At 41.7% G+C, this 19,840-nt stretch overlaps 1 protein-coding gene across 9 annotated transcripts in view; it reads left to right on the forward strand.

Annotated features, from left to right (window-relative positions):
* The window catches only part of KLHL32 (kelch like family member 32), a 196,570-nt gene that overhangs the window by 35,682 nt on the left and 141,048 nt on the right, over positions 1 to 19,840 (forward strand). For all 9 annotated transcript variants that reach the window (XR_011521993.1, XR_011521994.1, XM_008515945.2 and 6 more), the window contains exons 2-3: positions 5,615 to 5,702; positions 13,685 to 13,865. Coding sequence is in view for 3 of the 9 variants with exons in the window: in XM_008515945.2 (XP_008514167.1) it covers positions 5,680 to 5,702; positions 13,685 to 13,865 (204 nt within the window). In the remaining 6 variants the exon portion in view is untranslated. The remainder of the gene's footprint in view (positions 1 to 5,614; positions 5,703 to 13,684; positions 13,866 to 19,840) is intronic.

Consider the following 19,840-nt stretch of genomic DNA (forward strand, 5'->3'; position numbering starts at 1 on the left):
CAGCTGAGCTAAAAAGCTGATCAAAAGATACTTAAAATTTTAACATATGTTTTCTTAATTATTTTTATAAATGTATTTCTTGCCTTTAAATGATGTTTAGAAAAGTCAGTAAATTCTCTGTTCACTAAAACAATATTTTTATTTGTTTATTGGTTGACCACAAAGCTGCAGGCATAAATAGCATTTGTCTTCTCTTAGAATGAATTTGTGTGCAAAGGCAGTTAAAACTGAGTCTTCAGAAGCTTAGCCTTCTGAAAAATTTAGAGGAAAGAGCATTAAATGTCACAAAAATGTGTACATTTGTTAAGAAACCTACGTTTTCTGAGGAGTTCTTGGAGTCACATGTTCCCATAGAAGCAATATTTAAAATTTAAATGGTCGTTAGGTTTTCAGATAAACACATAATAAATGAATATGTTTATCTATGTGTGTTTTTAAAGCAGCAGAGCCCCCTGATTTCCTCAAACAAAATCTTTGTAGGACCCTAAATGAATTTTTGGGGAATCTTTTAACCCCTAGTTGAGTTAGCCTATATAAACCAGGGAATTTGTTATAAGGATCTAGGTTGTTTCATGTACCCCCAGGGGCAGGAATGCATGGAAAAATCCAGAATGTCCTCTTTTTCCATCTCTGGCCTCTGACTTTTTCTCTGTATACCTGCTTCTTTTCTCTGTTTCTTTCCCTGCTGAATTACTTTCTTGGCTTCCTAATCCGCATGGCAGGAAACAGAGCTGAAACTGGGGTGAGGCGAGTGAGGCACTCACCTTAGGTGCAAAATTTAAGGGGACACCAAAAGACTCAGTGGTCAAGATAAATAATATTTTAATGCAATATTTCAAAGTTAATGATGAGCAGAATAGCAAAATTTTAAATAAAGATAGGATTAATATAAAAATAGCCTCCTCCATCATGTCCTGTTTTGTTTTCTTCTTGCAAGTGAGCAGCCCAACTGATCAGGAGACTGTAGTTCCAGTTCCAAATCCCAGAGAAGGGCTCTGATTGGCTCAGCTTGGGTGGGGTCGAGACTCAGACCAATCAGCTAAGGCCCGGTGGTGGGAGGTGCATGATATGAACAGACCATGTGGGAGGCCAGGCAGGAACATTGGCAGGTGTTCACTCTATCAAAGTACCGAGTCTATGGGTGTGAGAAGACTGGTCAGGGCAAGGGGGAACCCTGATACCCTGTCTTTCCTCTCCACCTTAAAGTTTCTCCTTAGACACCACCACTGACCTTACCAACCACTGAAGGGGACAATTGAGCCCATCTGAACAGGGAATTCAATTTCAGCCAGCTGATGAGTTAGGGCCTGTCGTGTGCAAGGCCCAGGAGAAGAGTACTTGGTGCAGTTGGCTAGGGTAATGCCTACTGAGGGAAAGTGGATGCCGTCCCTCAGACAGGAAGATGGAGAGGTGTTTATGTTGGGTAGACGTTGATTGTATGAACTGGTGGTTACCCTTATACAAGGGCCCAAGGTATAGGATGTTGCCTTTTGTTTCTCTGGGAACTCTGGCACCTTTCCAGTAACCTCCAAACTGCAGCCAGAGCGATCATTTTAAAATGCAAATCTCATCATGCAAATCTTTTGCTGTAGAACCTTTAGTGGACTCCCACTCATTTTAGGATAAAGACCAATATTCTTAACATTGCCTATGTGATCTTCCCTCTGGCCTCTAATAGGCCCTTCTTTCTGCCTTAGGACCTTTGCATAGACTGTTGGCTCTGCCCAGGATGCCTCCTAACCATCCCTCCCTATCCTGCCGTTCACCTGGGTAATGCTTATCTTTCAGAGATCAGCTCAGATATCACATCCTCAAGGAAGTCCCATCCCTGACCACACTGGATGGGCCAAGTCCTGTGCTATATTAAAACAATCATAAATTATAAATAATAATTAAAAGCAATAATAATAACAGCTAACACTTAACATGTGACAAGCACTGTCTGAAAATTTCAATTCATTCAATCCTCACAACAAGCCTATGAGGTAGATATTATTATTATTATTTTTTTTTTTGAGGATGATTGGCCTTGAACTAACTGCTGCCACTCCTCCTCTTTTCGCTGAGGAAGACTGGCCCTGAGCTAACATCCATGCCCATCCTCCTCTGCTTTATATGTGGGACGCCTACCACAGCGTGGCATGCCAAGCAGTGCCATGTCCGCACCCAGGATCTGAACCGGCAAACCCCGGGCCGCAGAAGTGGAACGTGTGCACTTAACTGCTGCGCCACCAGACTGGCCTGATATTATTATTTTTAAAATGAGGAAACCGTGCTCAGAGCACCTTGCACTTATCGCAATTATGGGTAAAGACTGAATTATACAAGTGCTGGCAGTGGAGAGGGCTGAAGGGCAGCCTTTTGGTTAGAAGGGAGGAGCTAGGAGCTGTTCTCGAGGCTGTGTTTGCCTAGTAGAGCACGCTATGGTCTGGGCAGTGTGCTTACTTGGGCCGGTTTTCAGAGAGTACCAGTAATGACTGTGAAGGCTAAAATACTTTCAAGCCACCCCTCACTGTCCACCATGGCCCACTATTGACCCTGTGAAGAGGAACTCATGTATTAATGACTGTATCCTGGGACCCACCTCTGGGTCTTGCATAAAGTAGTTCCTCAAGAAATATTTCTTGTATGAATCAGTGAAAAAAATCTCCAAAACTTTGGAGTACTTTTGGTCAAGCTACATCTTAATTCTGCCTTAAGTGCATAGAATGTGATGGCAGGGGTCATTCTCCAGGGGTTTCATTTGATCTGGGTCTAAATGGTGGATGCCCAGGACTTGAGGGATGCAGGTGTGGACCCTGTCCTCTAGAACGGGTGGGTGAAGGGAGCAGATCTCAGACTTTGGGGCTGCTGGTCCCTAAAGTGAGGCAAGGCTGGGGGAGCCTCTGCCCCGAGTGGGAGCAGACAGATCAGTCTCCTGCTCTTTGCGGTGGTGATCACAAAGGCTACTTTGGCAGAGAGGAATGTGTTACCTTTCTAGTTTTAGGACCATGGATGTGAGGGGCTGAGAAGAGTACATTTTGGTACTCATTGGATAATGGGTCTTATGATGCCAGTGGGCTCAGAAAGTTGTAGATGGTCACAGCTGAAAGGGACCTTGAAGATGATCACTCTCAATTCACAGAAAAAGAGCTACCTCATATGCTTCCCACTCCACATAGCACTACCCTTAACGCTTGTGCTAAATGTGATAGTATCTCTACTCGAGTGAGAGCAGCCCTAAGAGCGAGATGCCTGGGGAGCAACTCGAGCCTTTCTTCCTATGGCTCTGCTTCCTCGGTCCCCAGCCAAGCTGGCCCCGCCCTCAGTCCATTTCTGGATTCTGAGGAGGGGAAAGGCAGGAGACTGGCCTGGATCTCCGGCTCGTGGGAAGAGATAAGGGGGCTTGGGTTAGGAAGGAATCCATGTCCCAGACAATGAGACAAGAGGAGGAAAAAGTACAAGGAGCAGGAGGAGAGAGAAGAAGTCTGGCTAGCTGGAGCTTACAAGTGGACACGCTTCTCGTAAGGGAAATTGAAATATAAAATCTGCTTAATAAACTTGAAATATAAAAGCAAATGTGACATACAAAAATAATCATAATCCAATAATACAATTTATGTGAAAATATATAGTAAATAGTAAATCGTAAATAGCAGTAAACCTTTTTCAGGGGTCATTATTCTCTAACTCATTTTAACTTACCTTTAACATGGTGTCCACTTCACTGAACTTTGTAGAATGTAGCAGATTATAATTGGATAATTTCAGAGGAGAGCTAATTTAGTGAGTTGGTTTCCAGGCAATAAGGGAATTTATCTAATGATTTTTAATTATCATGTTTGAAATGTCTGAAGAATATTGAGTTAGATGTGTCCTTTATTCTTGGATTATTTTAACTTTTAGCATTCTTGTTCTTCAATTGCCTGATTGTTGGGAGTGTTTTGAAAACACTAGACATTCAGAAAGATTAAGGTTTTTCTTCACCTCTCTTTAGTAATAAATATTCTTTGTTATTTTAAAGCTCAAGTATCCATCTCTGTTAGTGTTTGTGGTAGGCTGTAAGAGCCTGGCGTTTATAACCTAGATTCTGACGGGAAGAAGCTGTAGCAGTGATAGAGGCTGAGAAAGTCTCTTGGCTAATTAATCAATGTGCCTTGAATTATTTTGAGCCTCTTTACTGCTCAGTCATAATGGATCAGTTGAAAATGATGCTTATTTTTAGCTTTGTCAAAACTTAGATTAGAAATAAAGTATAGATATCCTGTTTTCAATAATTAAAAAAAGGAAAACAAGAAATAAAAATTATAGTTGTATTAAAAGTATTTGAAACAACCTGATGTTCAATAACAATGGAATACTGAAGCAAATTTGATATATGAGTTACTACACAGTTATACCAACTGAGGGTTTATATTCAATATAACAAATACTGTATTTTAGTTAGGTTGGAAATCATAGCTCTCTTTCTTATACAAATCACCAGAAATAGGCACAGTTTAACATATTCCTTTCACAAGTGTTTTCACCCTATTATCACTTTTCAACATAAAATTGAGACAGAAGGAAGCCTGTTTAAGATTGTCCAGATTGGAATTAGTTTTGCCATGAGTGTATTAGAAAATGGGAGTTAGAGTAGCAAGCCCAGTGGCGCAGCAGTAAAGTGTGCACATTCCACTTTGGCAGCCTGGGGTTCACTGGTTCGGATCCCGGGTGAGGACATGGCAGGGCTTGGCAAGCCATGCTGTGGTAGGCATCCCACGTATAAAGTAGAGGAAGATGGGCACGGATGTTAGCTCAGGGCCAGTCTTCCTTAGCAAAAAGAGGAGGATTGGCAGCAGTTAGCTCAGGGCTAATCTTCCTCAAAAAAAAAAAAAAAAAAAAAAATGGGAGCTAAGCCTCTAATGAGAGTTATAAAGTGTAGTCATGGACCACATCCCAGACTCTTCAAATAATTTACCTTTCTGTTTAGAGTTGCATTGGTGATTGAAAACACAGGCTAGGAGGAGGCGTGGGGGGTAGGGGGTGGAATTAAATGAGTATATAGTCAAGAAACAATTTCAAGTTTGACAACTTCATCCTGTTATTATTTCCAATTATGTAATCCTACAGCTCCTGTAAAATTCTGTTTTCCGTTTCCTAATTTTCGTCTTCTCTATATGTTATTTTTTAATCTAGTTTTCAGAAGTCTGCTCCTTGAGTAGAAAATCATCTTTCAGTACATACTTAGCCAAGACTACTTGATTAACTTAATTTCACTAATATTCATGTTTGGAAGGAAAGTAAAATAGCTATAAAGAACAAGTCCACTAGTATTTGTAGTTTATTTTATCAAACCTTAATTTTTCCCTTTGGCCATCTGATGTTTTAATTTTCACTAGAACCCTTTGTTTAGCTAACATCATTCTCAAACACATTTTACTTCTTAGTCCCTGGAGTTCCAATAAGGTGAAAAAACTTAGAAACATTCCAAAACATTGCTTATTAAAAGAGCATTCAGTGGGAGTGTTATATCTTGGCTGTAAAACTCTCCAAGGTGCCTCCTTGGGATTCAAAGGCACTGGACTCGTGAAGGCCCAGAGTGGGCTTTTTGCATTTAGCTCACTGTGCTTTTCTTTCTTGTCTGTTTATTCAGCTGGAATGCTTGCTGATTCCCCTGCAACCTTCTAAGGCGGAAACCCTGAGGATCCCAGCTGGAGAATGCCGTCTGAACGCTGCCTCAGGTCGGCCCTGTGGGATGTGTCCTCGCTTGGTGTAGTGAGCCCTGAAATAGTCACACGGCATGTTCCAGAACCAAGTGCAGAGCAGGGGCTCAACACGTATTTGAAGGAACTAAGCAAACCAGTCAGAGCCTGTGTGAGTTTAGTGTGGTAGCCCAAGGGCTGGCCACTGTGATCTCATTACAGTCACACCTAGATACTTTCATGATTCTTTGAGTGACACTACTTTTTATCTTTTTCTTATTTAGGGTGTTAACCTCCCTCAAACAAAGGGTATACTGCTGTAAAGGTGTATGATTAAAAAAAGAATCAGAAAACTATACAAATGTGTGACTATCATCCACTTTAAAGCAATCACTTTGGGGAGTGTGATGTGTACTCTCAGAAACACTCATAACATTTTCTTTGAATAATTCATTTATTAGTCAGACATTTATTGAACCAAATGCTCTACTTGGTGCAGAGGATCCAGCAGTAACTGTTTTATATAAGCTTCCTGCCCTCACGAAATGTATATTCTATGGGGGAAAGAGACATGAAACAAATCACACCAGTAACAATGCAAATATAATTGTGAAAAGTGCTTTGAAGGAAAAGTACAGGATTGATAGACTGAGGAAATGCCTTCCTGAAGAAGTGCTCTGTCTTCTGAGATCTGGAGGATCGGATGACCTGGAGAAATGCCCCAGGGCAGGAGGCAGTTTGGCATATTCCCGAAACTGAGAAGGTAGTCAGTAAGAAATTGCAGGGCATTCCTTTGAATATTCTGAGTGGAGGTAAGTCTTCATCCTCCTCCAAGAAAACAGTCGAAAGGATCTTCAAAGCAAAGAATAAGAGGGGTGATAAACCTGGGAAATACCTTCTTTTTAAGTAATTGAGAATTAGATGTGTCTATGAAATAATGGACTGGCTTTCTTCCATACTCTGAAGCACTTAGAGATGACTAGTTCCAAAAATGTGCTCAGAAATGGAGGCATCACTAGGGTGGTCTGGGGTCTCTGCACTCCCTAGGTGAATCTTTTGGTCTAGATCAGTGATCCTCAACAGGGGGTGATTTTGCCCTCAGGGCACATTGTGCCATATCTGGCAACAGTTTTGGTTGTCACCAGGGGTGGGGGTGCTATTGGCAGCTAGTGAGTAGAGGCCGGGGATCCTCCTAAGCATCTTACAGTGCGCAGGACAACCCCCCACAGCAAAACAACCACCTCGCCCAGAATGTCAACTTCACTGAGGTCAGAAAGGCTGCTTTAGATCTGATGTCCAGCCAATATAGCACATAGAGACCATGATATCTGTCTGCCACCGCCTCAGCCAAGTAATTTACTTCTGGCTACCAGGATCCATGTGCATTCTTCTCAAAATGATTTTTTACTTCAAATCTGCCATCTCTGCTTTTACTGATCAACTCTGACCCCACTGCCGTCTGTCCTCCATGGCACGATCATCTCTATGATGGTCTTTCCTTCTCTGCTGTGATGCAGAGCCCTCCCTTCCCCACCCTTCAGACTTCCCCTGTGCCCCGTGGAACTGTTGCACCATGACCATGCGCTCTGCTGTATCATCTCCCTCACCCTGGAAGGCTCCGTTCACCTCCTGACTTCACTGAGACCTGTCCTCTTTAAGGCCCCGCTTCTCTGGTAGCCCTCTCACTTGGCGGCATTATTATTTTTCGTGTATTTTAGGGATGGGTAGAGAGATTGTTGTCACCCTGGGACATAGTTTTTCTTCTAGATCATTACTCCTCAAACTGGTTAAGAAACAGCAACAGCAAAAATAGCAACAGAGATGTGCTCTTCTGAAGGTGGTGCTCTTCAACTCCCCCCTCCCCCCTCTCTCCACATTGTCAGGTCATTTCCTCTTGTTCCCTGAGCATTTGGCACCTGGCTTACAGTCTTATTCCTCACCATAAACCCTTTACAACTTCCCAGGGCCCTCAATGTTTGTGTCGAGCATCTGTCCAACTTTGTGGCCTTGGCTCTTCAACCTGCTGGTCTCCAAACACCTTCTCCCTCGACTGAGCATCCACTCCTATGGTCACACCTTGGACCTTGCATCCCCAGGAGTGGCTCTATTTCTAAAACCACTCCACCAACCCCTTTATTCTTACCAAGACCTCCTCTCCCTGGAGCTTGCTGATTTACCTAACTCTACTGGAATTGTACTTTGACCTCAATGCAATGTCTCGTCTACTGGCCCTGCTACTTTCTACCAATCCATCAACCCTTTCTTTCCCTCATTTACCTTCTTATTCAGTTTAAATTTTACCACTCTTTTAAATCCTTAATTTCCCTTGTTCCCTGAATTTTTTATGCATTTGCCTGGCAAACCCCCAACCCAGATGAACCCAGATACCCATGTTTCCATGCCTATATTGTCCACTGGAGATTGGTTCCACTAAATCTTTAGATTCAACAAATCAAAAACTGCCCAGGGTTTTAATATGTGTTTCTGGTCCACTTATTCCCTCCCTCCTCCTACTCAGAGGGGAGTCCTTTCCCCGAAGCTGAGCCCAGCCCTGCGGCTGTGCTTTGAATCCTTTCTTTCTTATCTTCTCAGCAACCTTTGACTGTTGAGTGTCTCTCAACTGTGTTCTGGAGACACAGCTGTGCTTCTGTTACCCTCTCTCTGCAGATGAGCCACAGAACACACCTCTAGCCAAGACCTCTTTCTGAGCTGCAGATTCTGCACCATGCCCTTCTTTGTCCTCAGGGTTCCAGCCATTCACATTCTGTGGGAAGGCCCTGCTCCCTCCTGCCACAGGATCATAGCACTTGTTGATCCTCTGCCTGGAAAACTCCTCCTCCCTTTTATGCCACGGTAACTTGTGCTTATCCTTCAGCCCACAGCTGCAGCATCGCTTCTTCAGGGAGGCCAGATTTTTTGGTTAATGTGTAACTGCCTTGCCAAACTGAACGTTCCACAGGGCTGCTACCAAGTTTGGTTGTTCACCATTTTACCTCCAGTCCCTAGCACAATACCTGGCACAGGATGAATAAATGTTTGTTGAGTGAATGAAGGAAGGAAGGAATGAGACAAAACTATTCACTTATAATTAAGTTCCTTTCTGCATAGTCTTCATTATTTCTTAATCATTCCCTAAGCATATTGTGTCTCCTTTGCTTATTTTGCCCATTGCTATTAATTGCTAGTATTAATTTAAAAGTATTTACTTATAAGGTGTCCTATAAAAAATAAAATTAAATTCCATGATGGGATCTTTTAACAGCCTGTCTGCTTAAAAAAAATCAACGTATTTAATTTGTGTAAAAATATTTTGAGGGGCCAGCCAGGTGGCGCAGTGGTTAAGTGCGCACATTCCACTTTGGCAGCCCAGGGTTCGCCCAGTATGGATCCTGGGTGCCGACATGGCACCACTCAGCAAGCCATGCTGTGGCAGGCATCCCACGTATAAAGTAGAGGAAGATGGGCACAGATGTTAGCTCAGGGCCAGTCTTCCTCAGCAAAAAGAGAAGGATTGGCAGTAGATATTAGCTCAGGGCTAATCTTCCTCAAAAAAATAAAATTTTGTGGGACCAGCCTGGTGGCGTAGCGGTTAAGTTTGTGCACTCTGCTTCAACAGCCTGGGGTTCTGCGGTTCGGATCCAGGGCATGGACATATGCACCACTTGTCGAGCCATGATGTGGCAGGTGTCCCCCATCTAAAATAGAGGAAGATGGGCACAGATGTTAGCAGGGCCAATCTTCCTTAACAAAAAGAGGAGGATTGGCCATGGATGTTAACTCAGGGCTAATCTTCCTCAAAAAAAAAAAAGAAAAATTGCCTGTGGAATTGAAGTGTTTAGGGCACTCACTTGACAGTTCCTCAATAGACTGAATTGAGATAATCATGCGTGATTCTAATACTATCATGTTTTTTGTCCAGTCTTTTTTTGTTATTGTGTAGTGTAAGAAATGAGGCACTTTATGTTACTTGACTGTTTTTGATATATAAGTATGTGATACCTTATTGGTGGCCTTACTTGAAAAATACTTGCATATTTTTTGTATATCTGAGTACTGGGTAAACACTGATAGAGAAATTAACTTGGATTCTTAAGTTTGAAATGCAGATGTTTAAAAACCAGACAGCTATTTTGGAATTTACATCTTAAAAACTGACTGGACTCAGTCAAAATTTATTTTATGAAAATGAGACCCAGCGAGGTTTCTGTGATCAAAAATGTTAACTCTACAAACGTAACGTTGAGATTTACATTAAAGCAGTGCTTCCCTGTGGGTGGGGAGCAGCATGTTATGAGCATCATGCTCTGCATTTGATGTTTTAGTTTTTCTAATCAATTCCAGAATGAAAGTTAAAGGCTTAAAGTCACGAGTAGCCCGGTTCCCTGAGACCTCATTTATTTATCTCCTCATTACTGCATGCTGACATATGGCCAATCAAATGGTTGCAAGCTGGCACCACTCAAAAGCATTCTGCTGCTCAGCGTGTCTGGGGCTTCCCATGTCGTACCTGGCAGAGGCTGGACCCTGTGAGATACAGGAGCAGCCATGTTCATCGGCAGCCTGGTGGGGGTACCTGAAGCCCTTGTAGAGTTCAGGTGGAAAGAAATGAGGGACATGTCCCCCTGGGAACTTGTAGACTGTCTATTAGAATCATAGTGCGAAACATATGTATAATTAAAAATTTTCAAGTAGACATGTTTTTTTAAAAAAGTAAACAGGTGAAATGATTTTTAGCAATTTTTTTTTTGAGGAAGATTAGTCCTGAGCTAACTGCTGCCAATCCTCTTTTTGCTGATGAAGACTGGCCCTGAGCTAACATCCATGCCCATCTTCCTCTACTTTATATGTGGGATGCCTACCACCTTCCAGCTGTGTTCTGTGGCCACACAGGCCTTAACATTTAGAGGGTTGAGGTCTTTTGCAGATTTATGTCTGAGAGTTGATTGGGAAGTTACTTACAGAATGCCATAATGACTTGTTGATTAATAGACTTTTATTTCTTGCCAAATGTTGGAGTATTTGTTTCTGCTTTTAAGGATTCCTAACATATTGGTTCCAAAATATTTGGAATCTTGTGCCAAGAGTTACCTTAAACATTGAGCATGTTGTTTTCTTTAAGCTTGAATATTTCAAGCCCAACTGAATGATCCTGTGAAATTGTGCAGCATCACAATTGTTTCAGAGCTGAACCCTTTATTCTTTGCCAAATTTCCGTTTACAGCTGCTCTTTCCCTGGCTGTCAGTAGATATCTGAAATGCAAATAGTGATTCAGTCTTAATAAAGAGGACATGAATTGTGGCACTGTATTTGGAAAATGAGTAAGGAAACATTATAAGGCAATTATTTTAATCTGTTCCACTACAAATGAAATTTCAAAATACATTTATTTAGCATTTCAGGTGATATTAAAATGGAGAAAAGTTATGGGAGTTTCAAATAAATTTTCTAAGGTCATAATAATTAAAATCTGCTTTCTACTCAAAAACTTAGTCACAGTGCAAAGATAAATGTTTTTGAAACATGATTTGAAACGTTTGTCACTATTCACTTTCTGTTAATGTATATTATTTTTAAAAGGCACTTTGATTTTCAGATTAACTGTGTGCAATGTAAATATAAAATTAGTATGGACTTTGTGATTTTTCTTCCCTCAAGCATAGATTTTTGAAATCTTCTTTACAGATTACCATTTTATTTTGTTTTGTTTTGGTTTTTATTTTTGAGGAAGATTAGCCCTGAGCCAACATCCACCACCAATCCTCCTCTTTTTGCTGAGGAAGATTGGTCCTGAGCGAACGTCTGTGCCCATCTCCGTCTATTTTATATGTGGGACACCTGCCACAGTATAGCTTGATAAGCGATGCATAGGTCTGCGCCTGGGATCCGAACCGGTAAACCCCAGGCTGCCAAAGCGGAGTGTGCGAGCCTAACCACTATGCACTGGGCAGGCCCCTTGGGTGTTTTTTTTAAGCAGGAGGATGAATTATATCACTGTGTTCTTGGTGCTAGGTTCTCAAAATGCCTACTCTTGAAACTTTGGTTTTCTTATCTGTGAAATAAAGATAATAACAGTACCTGCCTCATGGGGTTGTTATGAAGATTAAATGAGTTAGTAATTGTAAAACACTAAGCGTAATTCATGGAATGTAGTAACAGCTGTGTCTTTATGTAATATATGAAAATGTCATTCTTTTAGGAAAGATTTTTCAAAGGCTATCCTAAAGCTTACTTAGCTGATACAGTATTTCTATTACTATTCTGTTCCCTCATTTCTTTGATTCAGCCATGCTAATTAATCTCCATTCTAGGCTGAGCATAGAAATTTGTATAAAAAACTTATTTATGCTTCTGGATATGGTTTTCAATGACTGATTTTAAAAGCCTGCCTATAGCTAGAGCCAGTAGATGAATATTCGATGACAGTAACCATTTCAAAACTCACTGCCGCATTTCAGCTGAAAATAATCCTCCCACCTTCCCACGAGAACTTCCTGTATCATCACCTCCTGTCAAGGTTTTTTTTCGTTCAATAGTTCTGACATTTCCGAGGCTCCCCAGTCAAAAGTGTCCAATAAAGCTCCCTGGCTGCACTCTGGCAATTCACAGGAAGCATTTGGTTCATGTTAAGGTGGTGATTGTGCTGAACTGTAATTTACCAGCCGACTGGCATGACAGGCTGGGCAGAGCCCTGTCGAAAAACTCCGCCATGCAGGCTAGGCTGGTGGCAACGCTCTGGCTGCCCTGGGCGGCTCTTTCACACTCAGAGGGAGGGACTGGATGTAGGAGTTGTCAGGATGGGAGGGACTGTGCTCAGTCATCCCTATGGTATCTTTACTCATCTTCGAGAAGAGTCCACAAGCCAGAAATGCAGCTGGGATGGCCCTTGTCCTCATTCTGGGAGTCACGTAGGACTGGTGCAGCTCGCTTGTCTTAGTCCAGTGCTGGTTTTGAGATTTTAGAGCCCTGGGGAGATTTTTATATATCTGAGCTGGAATTGTTCAGGGTTGTCTACAAATTAGTTAGCATTTTGTGTTTCTGGCATTGCTGCTGCATTATTTTAGGAAGATCTAGGGTTTCACGTAGGAGTTTTGAAAAGACACGGGATGAATATTTTAGGAAGGGGTAGGGAGTGAAGGGGTAAGTTTCACACTGGATAAGTTTAGCAGTTTCACAAAACAGAACAGAAAATAAAATTGCATAGTCATTCATAAGTCTAGTACAGTGATCACACAGACATTGCAGGCTAATAAAATAGATATATTTTACTTTCAGCCTTAAATGTTTTTCATTTACAGTGGCATTTCTTTTGATGTTCTCCTTGTGGTGCATAATTTCCGAAGTTTAATAATAGGCTGCTCTGGTTTAATTAATTGCCTTTTACATGGGATGGTCACCAGCAGTCCTTTTTTCCCTAACCAATATTTGCTCAGTGTTGTCTTATTTATTAATGGAGTATTGTGTCCTGAGGGGAAGCTTGGTGACTTCCTGAAACTCTGGTGAGTTCTGCAGGCCCAGTGGACTCTGCTACATCAGGCATGGCTGTGCTCGTGTTCTGAGTGTGTGCTAAGCCCACATAGGTGGTACAAAGCTGGAGAAGGAATTAGGCAGTCAGAGGTGGGGTCACAGAGTGGAGAGAGTCATACACACATGTAGACACATCCAGACACACACCAGAGAAAGCTCTGCACTCAGAGATAGATACATACTGAGGGGACAGAGGCCCAGTTGCAGAGGCTCGCAGACCCACAGACATGGGACAATACACAGACACAGATGGACGCACATGTGAACACAAATTCAGAAAGACAGGCACTAGTAGGAAAGAGTAAGAGACTCTGCAGGGGTGAGGAAAAGAGAGAATTAGAGGAAAGGACAGGAAGAAAACAGGGGACGAAGAAGGTCGCCCTTCTATAGTGTGCTGGGACGCGCGTTCCCTAAGTTGGTGTTGAAGGAGTGGGGAGCGTGGGGCAGCGAGGGCTGGTCAGAGGAAGAGTGTTGACTTGCTTGCTCTCCTTTGTAGTATTCAAGAAATGCTGACAGGCCAGAGGCTCTGCCACTCGGAATCTCACAATGACAGTGTCCTGGCCGCGCTGAATCAGCAGAGAAGTGACGGCATCCTCTGCGATGTCACCCTGATTGCTGAGGAACAGAAATTCCACGCTCACAAGGCAGTCCTAGCAGCATGTAGCGACTATTTCCGGGTGAGTCAAGGTAGTTTGTTTGTTTCTCTTAAGGTATCAAAAACAGAGGATGACAGTGTTTCCTGAAGTGCCACACAACCATCAGACAATTAAATCGTGGTCCCTAGGGTTATGAATGTTGGGGCCCTTTTCTGGCCAGACTGAGATTGGGGCCCTGTCGGGATCTTCCCTGGGCTGGACACCTGACTGTCCCTCCAGTGAGCAGATGTCTCCTTTGCATCTGAGCCAAGGGGCATTTGACGCTTTATCACCAGAAGAAAGTGTGACATTGTAGTGCTCCGTAATGGGGGTGCGGGCTTGGGGCACCGATGTTTCTGGATTCCAGATCAGAAGGACAATCTGTAAAGCAACTTGCTAAAATAAGAAAAGTCCCTAAATATATGTAGTGTTTCTGACTTTTTATTTTCTCTGCATATTCTGGTCTTAGTGCTTTCCAACTCTTTGCTCCAGAGACAGAGAGGCGATTGGCCTAAAAGACCTTTATGGTTGACATGTGAGTGTCCATGTGGCTGGTGAAGAGTGTTGTCTTGTTGGGTTGAATTTTGGAGTGTGATTTCCAGTGACTAATGATATCTGGTGATGTGTTTGTTATTTTTTTGAAGGTGAAAGTGTACGGTATGATTATAGCTAATTATATGCCATTTATTTAGTATTTCCTATAACTCAGGTGGTAGACAAAGGACTTTATATGGCTATCTCATTTGATCCTCACAACAATCCATTTTATAAACAAATACACATACTATAAAAATTACCATTTTACGTGTAAGGAAGTTGAATCTCCGAGATTAAGTAATTTGAGGTAACTCAGAGGGTTAGTAATAAGTTGCATGGTTGCGTAGTGGCAGATCTAGAATTGAAATCTACATCTAACTCTTAACCAGCATGCTATTCTACCTCTCATGTGGGTATGAGAAAGGAAATCTTGACCATTATTAACAAGAATATTTTGAAATATTAATTTCTGAATATACGTTATTTATTATTTAATTTAAATTTCAGTGTTATTTCAGTTAACCAATGATTAGGTAATGATTTTGAAACATAGCACATAATCTCTATATAAATGAGAATATAAATTTAATTGCGAATTTTTAAATTCCCTTACCAAAGTCTCAAAATGTTACAGAAACCACCTTAGACCCATGGTTAATTTATTGGTTTGATTTGTGTATTTCCAATAATAATCTTGTTTTTGGTGTTTAAGAGACAGTATCAGCTGCACTCAATTGCTAACTAGCAGCAGAAAGAATTTTCAAAGATGCCAAATCATAAAAGAAATTTTAAATGTGATGAAACCTAGTAATGTAGAGGATAAAGAGGTAATTACTTAAAATGTCTATCTGGAATAAAAAGTAGGGACTTCATTCTAGACTATGGAAATGAAGCAGAATATCTGAAAAGTGATCTTTTTGTTCTATTAACATAATCATACATTTTATACACTTTCACATTGTCAGGCATTAATCTTCCAGAAAGATAATATTATTTAGAGGGCTTTTCAAACAACATACTTTGAGTTGTTACATATAACACATGCACATTATATAATACGAGTTTCGTCTTCCTATAGATCATAAAAGGCCCTCTTGGTGCTTAGCTTTTCTCCTCTTAGGCCTCTGCCAGTTGGGTTTTGAATTTATTTTGGGGAAATTCTTTGATTTTGTGCATGTGTGTCTGTGTGAGAGAGAATGCACGAATGAGTGCACGCGTGTGAGCACGAGAGGGTGTTTCGCTTGGCATTTAACAGTGTTTGCTGCTACTCCCAGGTTTTCATCTCTTCCACCATAATGCCCCTCATACTCTGATAGGTTATGCACAGAGAGTGCCTCCTTTATAATATCTGTGTCAAAAAGCCTATGAAGAAAACTTTATTATTCCTATTTGCAGATAAGGAAACTAAAGTGCATTATGTTTAAATAACAGTCCCAAGGACTGCCAGATATTAAGTAGAAGAGCTGGTTTTCCCGCATCAGAGCATCTGTCTCCTTGAGTACAAGTTGTGCTTTTGCCACTTAACCATGTGCCCTGTTGGATTCATACACAGTTCCTTCAATCTCATGAGCTGCTTGTGCAATGAAAATTAAGCGACTTGTGCATGGATTGTTCAGCTAGAGAAACCAAGACAAAGTGGGAACAGTTGGCACTTAACTCTTTTCTAGGCACTGTGCTAAGTGCTGGAGTTACAACATTTAACCAGACGTAGATTGAACCCTGTGGAACTTGTAATACAGATGTTATACTGGAAGTAGTTTTTGCCTTGTACCATGTATCTTTTGTTAGCTTTTTTTGCATAACAAACCACCCTAAAACTTAGAAGCTGGGTAGTTCCTCTGGTCTGCCAGTTCTGCTGATCTCTGCTGGATTCATTCTCACATCAGCGGTTACCTGGAGAGTTGGCTGGAGGCTGAATGATCCAAATTGGCCTTGTTCAATGACTGGTGATTGGTAGGCTCTTGGCTGGGGTGGTAGGGGATACTGGGCTTGTATTTCTCGCAAACAGGCTAGCCTGGGCTTTTTCACGTGACAGCTAACTTCTGAAAACAGCAGGAGGGCAAGTCTCAATGCAGAGGTGCTTTTCAACTTCTGTTTGTGTCATGTTTACTATTGTCCCATTGGTCAACGAAGTCACATGGCCAAGTCTAGAGTCAGTGCAGGAGGGTATACCAAAGGGCATAGGGGCAGGAAGGGGAAGAATTTGTTGCCACTTTTGCAACCTACCACTATCAAAAGCTGACAAGATTTTGAGATTTTACCCTACTTGCAAGCCAACAAGTTTGCCTACTATAGTTCCGTAGATGCTAGTAGAAGACATGAGACTCTTAAGTCAGAGACAAAGGGCGACATATTACTCATAGCAACAGCTGTATCTGAGTCTTAGCTTATTTGCACCTCTTCCCTGAGCCCCAGTTCCTACAGGATAACATCAAGAGGGCCAGGTAGCGTTACTGTGCACAAAGTGAGTTGTATTATAGGAGAGGATCACTGAACTCAGGGAGCCCAAATCTTTTATAATGCGTAGGAAACATGTCTGTCCTTTGCTCTGGAGGGAAAAGTAAGCATGCTCTGGACAGTAAGCATGTCTGTCCTTTACTCTGCAAAGAGATACTGTATCTTCAAGGATTGTAAGCAAACTACACTTTGCGCTGAAGGGAGATACTACTGTGTCATCTGAGACTGTTTGCCATGGAAACATCCTTGAAAAGAGAGTTCAGAAAAAAGGACGGTCAGTGCCTCACTCACAATACATGCAGACATGCTAGAGACCCATGGAGATTGTCTCCCAACAACCGTATGCCCTGAACTAGAACTATGCTTATCTTTCTTGTGTCTTATGCGCTACCACACTGAAACACCTGGAAACAATCCTGTCTCAGTAATTTCTGTATCACTCACACTTATAATGTTGCCTTAGGCTTAGTAAGTACTCAGTAAATATTTATTAAGTGAATGAAGAAATGTTTTCTAATTGTCATAGAATTCCGTGAATGCTTCAGTTCTTAATATCCTCCATATACAAATATGCAGATTATCCATGGATTTTTCTTTCTAGCGTGATCTGTTCAGATTAATTAAGTACTTTGATGTAAATAGATTTTTATGCTCTGTGTGAAGCTATCTGGCAGGTTATTTTGAAGCTGAAGTCATTGTTCTGTTGCAGGAGTGAGGAGAAGGCTCCAGTGTTGATGTAAGCTCTTCCTTTACATTGATCTGAGAGTTGGTTTCAGCTTTTCTTGCTTAAACTATGAATAATGAGCAGATGAGCACAGAGTACTGTGACTTCCTGTGATCATCAACGTTTTAAAAGAAAGGATGAGAACGCATTCTTCAGCCAACTAGTAATAATTTTTTAAAAATTAAAATTAGGCTTAATATTGGTGATGTGGGCACAGCGTAGCAATAGTCAAATGCTGTAACTGAGTCAGACCACTTTTACAAGAGTGTAAAGCAGTGGTGGAAGGAAGAAAGGCAAGAGCTTAGGAGTCAGATTTGAGTTTGAATACAGTGGCAGGGACTCTCTCTGTCTATCTTTGTTTCCCACAGTCCCTGACAAATAGTAGGTACTATTCTAAATATTATTTTTGGGTTATTCACTCTCTTCACTATCTATTGGTTGGGCATAGGCAAGTCATCTTGCTTCTATGATCCTATGATTTTTCTTTCTTTTTTTCTTTTGTGAGGAAGATTGGCCCTGAGCTAACACCTGTTGCCAACCCTCCTCTTTTTGCTTGAGGAAGATTGTCACTGAGCTAACGTCTGTGCCAATCTTCCTCTATTTTGTAAGTGGGATGCTGCCACAGCATGGCTTGATGAGTGGTGTGCAGGTCCACGCCTGCGATCCAAACCCACAAATCCTGGGCCACTGAAGCAGAGCATGCTAAGTTAACCACTACACCACTGGGCCAGCCCCAAGAAGACAGTTTTAATCTTTAGGCTCACCTGGTTGCACACTCACTCACCTTTTGATGTGACAGAATAACTTTTTGGTTCCATCCTTTCCCATCACTTCATCTTCTGAATCGTATCCCTCCTTCTTTCTTGCTTAGAACTTTCTAGTAGCCATCTAATTTTTCTCCTCCTCTGGTCGTCCCTTTGCAAATCATTGCTCAGATGACTGCAGTGATTAACTTTCACTCCCCTGCTCAGGTCCTCCAGAGCTCCTCACTGCATGTCTGCCAGACTCCCCAGTGCCTTCGTGCTGTGTCATCATCATTCATCCTCGTCTTTGTTCTCCCATCTGTTCATTTGATGTTGCAGCCATACTGTTCTCCAAACCCACTCTCTTCCACCTGAGGGCCTTTCCACTTCTCAGCCTTGCTAATGACAATCCTTCCACCTTAACCTCACCTCACCTCTTAGTCTACCCTGTCCATCTTCCAAGGTTTATTACAACCAACAAATGTAAAGTCCTTCGCAAAGAGTTATCCTGTCCATCCTCTGCCACTTCCCTAAATTCCTATGCAAGGTCCCCCTTTTCTGAAACATTAAAACTGTATCTTGTCTCCCTCAAGGAAGTAAAGATCAGTAGAATGAAAGGACAGCCTACAAAATGAAAAAAATAATTGCAAACCATCTATCTGATAAGGGGTTAGTAACCAAAATATACAAGGAACTCATACAACTCGAAACCAAAAAAACAAATACTAAGATTAAAAAATGCGCAAAAGATCAGACTAGACATTTTTCCAAAGAAGATATACAAATGGCCAACAGACTCATAACCAACAACAACAGGTTCATAAGCATGAACAGGTACATGTTCAGCATCACTAATCATCATGGAAATGCAAATCAAAACCACAATGAGAGGAATTGGCCTGGTGGCGTAGTGTTTAAGTTCGTGTGTTCTACTTCGGCAGCCCAGAGTTTACTAGTTTGGATCCCAGGCACGGACCTGCATACCCCTCATCAAGCCGGGCTGTGGTAGCATCTCACATACAAATAGAAGAAGATTGGCACAGACGTCAGCTCAGGGACAGTCTTCCTCAAGCAAAAAGAGAAAGATTGGCAACAGACGTTAGCTCAGGGCCAATCTTCCATGCCAAAAAAATAAAAAACAAAATAACACCCAAAAAACACAATGAGATATGATCTCACACCTATTAAAATGGCTGTTACCAAGACAAGAGATAAAAAGTGTTGGCGAGGATGCAGAGAAAAGAGAACACTTATACACTCTTAGTGGGAATGTAGCTTGATGCAGCCACTATGAAAAACAGTATGGAAGTTCCTCAAAAAATTAAAAATAGAAATACCATATGATCCAGCAGTCCCACATCTGGGTATATATCGAAAGAAAATGAAATCAGGATCTTGAAGAGATATCTGCATGCTTATGTTCACTGCAGCATTATTCATAATAGCCAAGATACAGAAACAATCTAAGTGTCCATCCATGAATAAATTGATAAGGAAGATGTGGTGGGGGGGGGTGTGTGTGTGTGTTTGTGTGTGTGTTTGTGTGTGTGTGTGTG

Source organism: Equus przewalskii, chromosome 9, assembly GCF_037783145.1.
Source record: "Equus przewalskii isolate Varuska chromosome 9, EquPr2, whole genome shotgun sequence".
Taxonomy (NCBI): Eukaryota; Metazoa; Chordata; class Mammalia; order Perissodactyla; family Equidae; genus Equus; species Equus przewalskii.